This window comes from Tyto alba, unplaced genomic scaffold (assembly GCF_018691265.1).
Source record: "Tyto alba isolate M040663 unplaced genomic scaffold, T.alba_DEE_v4.0 Super-Scaffold_6, whole genome shotgun sequence".
In the NCBI taxonomy this organism is placed as follows: Eukaryota; Metazoa; Chordata; class Aves; order Strigiformes; family Tytonidae; genus Tyto; species Tyto alba.
The window spans coordinates 15,834,339-15,840,338 of record NW_024881327.1 but is presented as its reverse complement, the minus strand read 5'-3'; the positions used below and the strand labels follow the sequence as shown (position 1 = coordinate 15,840,338).

General features: G+C 53.8%; 1 protein-coding gene across 2 annotated transcripts in view; it reads left to right on the top strand.

Annotated features, from left to right (window-relative positions):
- Positions 1–1,595: 1,595 nt before the first annotated feature.
- PPP3CA (protein phosphatase 3 catalytic subunit alpha) overlaps positions 1,596–6,000 on the top strand; it is a 202,103-nt gene continuing 197,698 nt past the window's right edge. For both annotated transcript variants that reach the window (XM_042807999.1, XM_042807998.1), the window contains exon 1: positions 1,596–2,234. In XM_042807999.1, the coding sequence (XP_042663933.1) occupies positions 2,177–2,234 (58 nt within the window). In that variant the 5' untranslated portion in view covers positions 1,596–2,176. The remainder of the gene's footprint in view (positions 2,235–6,000) is intronic.

The following is a 6,000-nucleotide window of genomic DNA, read 5'->3' as shown; positions in this document are numbered from 1 at the left end:
CCTCTGTGACCAAGCACCGGGTGCCGCTAAGCCGCGCTTCCCGGCAACGGGGATGAAGATGTAGGGTTTTTTCTATCCAGATTCTTCCATGCACTTGGTGCTTCATGAAGTACGCCTAACATATGGGGAGCCTTCTGCATACTTGTCATGGGCTTCAGGATTTGTTTGGGCATATATAAAATACCCTTGCTTGAGCACTAGCTCTGTTTCTTCTTCTTGTGTTACCATCGCGGTAGGAATCTCAGATGGGAACTTTGTTACCCATCTAGTTTGTGCTCGTGGGACTAAAGGATGGTCACACCACATGGAGCTCACCACGGTTGTAGGAACAAGCTGAGAACTCATGCTGTTGTACGCAATGCCAGCGGCATACAATGTCTTCCCATGTTCAGCAAAAATGCCGCAAGGACAGCCAACAAAATGTCCCCTAAAAATGTCAGGCGAATCAAAGCAGAGGATGTGTGTCATAACTGCCATCTTACTTTCTTTGTGGCTGTCTAAGCAATAGTATCTGCTAAGCAAGGAACTTGTACATCACCCTGGAGGGAAATGGGAAGCCGAGTTAGGTGTCTGTTGATTCTTGGCTCATCTACACAGAAGTTATTCAACAACAACTCTGTAAACATCCCTCTTCCAGAATAGGTGTGCCCTATTTTCCTCTTTAATTAAAACTCAAGAGTGTTAAACTAAACCGGAACAGCTCAGCCTTATTCTGGAAATAAATCATTAAATTAGTCAGGAATAGCTCCTCCTGAACATCTACACGTAGAAACAAGCCCTAAACAGTATTTATGTCGTCCGGAACCACGGGGGACACTGTCGCAGATGTAAATTACCTTCCAGTCCCCCAAAAAACGTGAAGTAAGAGCTGTCTTCCAACCGGGGACACCGAACACTGCCCACCCCACGACTGACCGCTGCGGTTGTCCTTTGCTGGACGGATCTGAGGAGGCGGCGGGGCGGGAGCGGCCCCAGCAGCGGGGCCGAGCGCTGCCACCCGCGCCCGCCGGCGCCTCGGCCTGGTCCCGCACCCGGGGGGTGTCTGAGCAACCCCCCCACACCGAAGGACGTTATTTAAGGAGTTTCCCTTTCGAGCAGGCCAGCGCCGGCCGTGCCCGTGCCCGCGCCCCGCGTGTGACCGCACCGGGTCACACCCCCCCCCCCCCCCCCCACTCGGGGCAGGCGGCTGGCTCGGCGGCTGCCGGCGCTCCCCGCACGATCGCGGGGCGGCCCGGCACGCAGGCGTGGCCACCGGGCGCGGTTCCCCGGCGTGCGGCCGCCGCGGCCACCGTGAGTGACAAGAGGCGGCCGCCCCCGCAGCCACACGCGGGCTCCCCCCGCTCCGCCTGCGGCCCCCGCGGTACCTCCGCGCCTGCCGAGCCGCGGGCCCGCGGGAAAGCGCGGCGGAGCGCGGCGCGGCGCGTCCACCCACCGGTCTCCACGGCGCGGGTGGGCGCCGGCGGGTGCACCTGGGCGGTGCGGCGGCGCGGGCGGGGCGGGGCTACCTGACAGTGATTGGCAGCTCGGCGGCAGCCAATGGCCGCGCGGGGGGAGCGGGAGCCGGGAGGGCGGGGCCGGGCGGCGCCGTGGAGCGTGTGCAGCGCCGCGGCTGGTGTCGGTGCGAGTGAGGGGAGAGACCCTGCGGGGGGGCGGGGTGGGGGGGGAAAGGAGACGGATCCGGATCCCGATCCCGATCCAGTGCGGCGGCCGGCGGCGGCGGCGGGAGGAGCCGGAGCAGCCATCGGCGCGCCGCGGAGGAAGGAAGCGCTGGGCTGGCCGCTGCGTGTGCAACCTGGCTGTTCCTGCTGCCCGCGTCCACTCGCGGCTTTTCCTGCCGGCGCTGCCTGACAGCCGCCCGCCGCGGGTGTCGTCGCCGGGGTCTTTGGCGGGGGGGGGGGAAGAGCGAGCCGTCCTAAACGACCCGGAGGCGTGCTTGAAAGCGAGCAATAATTAACTGGCGGAGGAAGAGGAGGAGGAGGAGGACGGGGGTGGAGGAAGACGGAGGAGGAAGGCACCGCGCGGCAGAGCCCAGCCGAGCCAGCGAGCGGCGGCGGGACGCGGCAACTTCGGCCGCAGCGGAGGAGCCGGAGCCCTGACCGCAGCGGCGGCCGCCGCCTCAGCCCGCGCCTGCCCTGCCCGAGGGGCGAGAGCCCCGCCGCCTCCCCGGCCGCCGGACATGTCGGAGCATAAGGCCGTTGATCCCAAGTTATCGACGACGGACAGGGTGGTGAAAGGTGGGTGCTGCGCCCCCCGCCGCTCTTTCGGCCGGGTCGTCCCGCCGTGCCCCCGGCTGGGGTGTCGCGTCCGTCGTGTCCCCCCCCCCCCCCCCCTTCCCCGCCGCGGCCAGGTACCGCGGGGCTGCCGGCGGCGCGACCGCTGGAAGCGGCTGGCTTGGCCCGGGGGCTTGCGCCGGGCCCCGGTGGAGGGTTTGCGTTTTCCCTCGCCTGCCCGCCCGGCGCTACATTGCAGCATTTCCCCCCCTTCCTCCCCCCCGCCGCCTCCCCCTCTCCGCCTTGAAGGCGCTGCACAGGGCTGGCGTGAGAGAGAGGGGGAGCCCCAGCTTCCTCGCCCGCCCCAGTGCCTGGGGGAGAGGGGGGCAGGGCTCGGCCCCCTCCCCCAGCCCGCCTGCTCCTCCGGGCATCCCCCCCCTTCCTCCTCCTCCTCCTCCTCCTCCTCCTCCTCCTCCTCCTCCGGGCTGCGCTGCCCGGAGCCCCCCCCGCAGGCTGCGCCGCCGCTTGTCACTGCCATTCGGCTCCCCGCATGCAGCAAGGATACCTGGAAACCTCCCCGCGCCGACAGCCGGGGCTCCGCTCCCCCCAGACCAACCCCCCCTGCGGGGGGACGGGCTGCGTTGCCCGGCTTCCCCCCCCCCCCCCCCCGCTCCCTGCAGGGCCGCCCCCGCGGCGGGGATGCCGCGCGGGGGGGCCGTGGCCGTGGGCGCAGGGGGGCGGTGGGCCGCGGGTGCTGTGGGAGGTGGCGAAGGCTGCTTCCTCCTCCTCCATCGGCGTCTGTTACTGACGGCCCGGCCTGCGTGGATGTGAAGTTACCCAGCGGGCGGACCGTGGCCGTGCACCCGCGTGTGCGTGCAGATGTGCGTGGGGGTGCTCGGCACTAACACGTATCGGCTCCATGATTTTTACTCGGTTTCAGAGGTATGCGTGTGCTGCCGGCCTCGGCCGTATAAACAAATCAGAGTTTGGATTACCAGCACATCGTGCCCTGCAGCACAGACCCAAGGGCTTATTTACTGGGGTGGTGCCTGATTTAAATTGCACATGTGCATTTTTCGGTACGTGTGAAGGGCGCGTGTATTCCGTGGCTGGGGTTTTCGGTTTGCTGGGTTTGGCGTTTCCCCCCGCCGTCCCCCGGCCACATAGCGGGATACACTTGGATACAGTGTATTTCATCCGGTTGGCTGTAACCCCTGGACCGATACAGATTATGGTGGAAAGCACGAATCCTAAATGCAGGCTGCATCCTTCCAGAACCCAGGAGGCTGGAAATTGCAGTGGCCTTGGAATGTATACACTTTGGTGTACGCTTTGAGTGTACATCAAAACTAAACGTTCAATATAAATATTATTCGGAAAGGCATATTATTTATATTTTTGTGTCTATAGTTACACTTACCTTCTTATGCCTTTTCCCCTCCATTTTTTTTTCTCCTCCAAGTGAAATTGTAGATTTTCAGATGTTGCAAGAGGCATAATTACAAGCATGATCATTTTTTAAAAAAATTACTTAGGAATTCACCTTTACCTTCTAATATCTGGAATATTTACTGCTTGTTTTAGTAGTCAGTCTGTTACATCACACTAAGAATAGACTTTAGAAACCTGAAAGAGCTATGTTTTGCTGATGTTTATCTTCTGTAGAAATAACAAATGACCATTGCATGGGGAAGACTTCTTTGTGATTATGGGATGCCTAACTTTTTACTTTTTACCTCTTTTTTTTTTTTTTTTTTTTTTTTTTTAATGTGCCTTGGTCTTAACACATGACCAAATCTCCCAATCTCTGCTGTGGCAGAACTTCCTTTGGCTTAAGTTGATGTTCATCATCAATAGGAATTATCTCAATATTTACAAAGCCCTCAATGTTTTCAATGCATCTGAATGTGTTTTGTCAGCAACTGCTTTTTGCGTTTTTCACACACATAACGTCTCAAACATCTGAAATTGCCATTTCTAAGAAAATTTAACAGTATGTATAGTTAGATATTTTTATAATGCAACTAACAGAAATCAACTCTGTTAAACTGAACAAAAAGAACAGAACATACGTGCTGCTTAGGTGTCTCTCTCACCTGGTAACTATTGTCTCACAATGCTAGTGTTCCATTGGAGATGTGAAGATTTGACTGGTTCAGTCCTTTATTAAATACTGATATCCTTTTAAGATCTTAAAATAGCCTCTGAAGAGAGTAGTACACAGTAAACTGATTCTTAATAGGATTATTCTTTGCTGTATCATAGGTACTTCACACTGCCTTCGTATACACTGTAAGGAAATCAAGTAAGAAGAAAATTGGGGGTAATAATAATAGCGATAGGAAAAGATTACTTTGTTGTTTCTTTCCTATAGGATGTGATCTGTACCTTCTTGAGATGAACAGTTGAAACAGGCTTGCAGGGTTAAGTGAATAAGGAATAATTAAAAAAATAAAAAGGTACCTTGAAAGCACCTATGCAAGTTAGTTGGAGAGCCTTAGTATTTTACGTAAGAAAAAGAGATATTCTGATGTTGATGAGATATAACCTGTGAAAACAACTTTTTGTTTTTTGAAGTTAGAATATGATATAAAACTGTACTTGGAAGGGAAGTGTTTTTAGCATATGGATGTACGTTCTGGATTAAACTCTCTCTTCTGTTTGCGTGTGGGTTTTTTTTTTTGCTTGTTTTTGTTGTGCTTGGTTGGCATTTTTTTAAAACCCTTTCAATTTGCTGGTGCATGACAGGAGATGTCTCCTAACAACAATTCTGGGCTGGCTGGTGAAAATCCTGGCTGGGCACTCTTACGTAATGGTGGGGTGGGTTTGGAGAGGTTACGGTTCCAGCAGCTTCATGCAGATTGCTTGTGGCTGAGAGCTGCCTCTTCAGGGAGTTGCTGTGGGCTTGTTTTTTTTTTTTTTTGTCTCCTCATGCTTAAAAAACTGAAATATACTGAGAAGTGGGGTATTTCCATAGGTGAGGACTTCATCTCCCACTCATTTTGCTTTGCTTATGAATTGTGTAAACTGTGCCTATAGTGATTTGAATCAAAAATAAAACATGCTTTTGGGAGAAGGGGGAAAGGGCTTAGGAGACCTTAATGCTTATAAGGTCCTGGTCTTCTCCCACCTCTGTTATGCAGCTAGTGCACAGTTACATTTGGTGGTTGGAGTGAGATTTTTGGATCTGATGGTGTCGTGCAATGAGCAATGGAAAGAAATTCAAGTCTGTGAATTGTTGTCTGAAGCAAATTAACTGTTGTTAAAGTTGACAAAACTGTGTTCTGTTGAGCTAAAGTAAAAATATGTGAATCCAGAGGATGCAGTTACAGTTTGAGAAGTACTTTTTTGATTCACTCTAGTGTTGTCCTTAAGATGGTACATGTGTTCTGATGCAATTAGGCAATTCATCTTTACTGTCCGGATTTTGTGATCCTGTAAAGGAGCAACATTTTGGTCTGTTGGCTGCAAATACAATAACCTGTACATGCAGAAGTTTGCAGGATCAAGGTTCAGAACAACATACTGTTACAGCAAATGCTGACTCGATGTATTTACAAATTGTGATTTCTTGCTTTTTTGTTAGAGGTATGATGCAGCCTTCACCTGGACAGACCTGTCTTTAAGTTCTTGTTCTTGTTCAGGACTGAGAAAGCTATTCCTTATCCATGTTGCTTTTCACTCCTGAGACTTGCCAGCTAGAGTGTCGGCTTGGTTGTTCTTGTGAAGGTAGGAATACCTGTCCAGGAAAAACTGGACTGAGGATACCAGCTCATTCCTCATGGGTCAC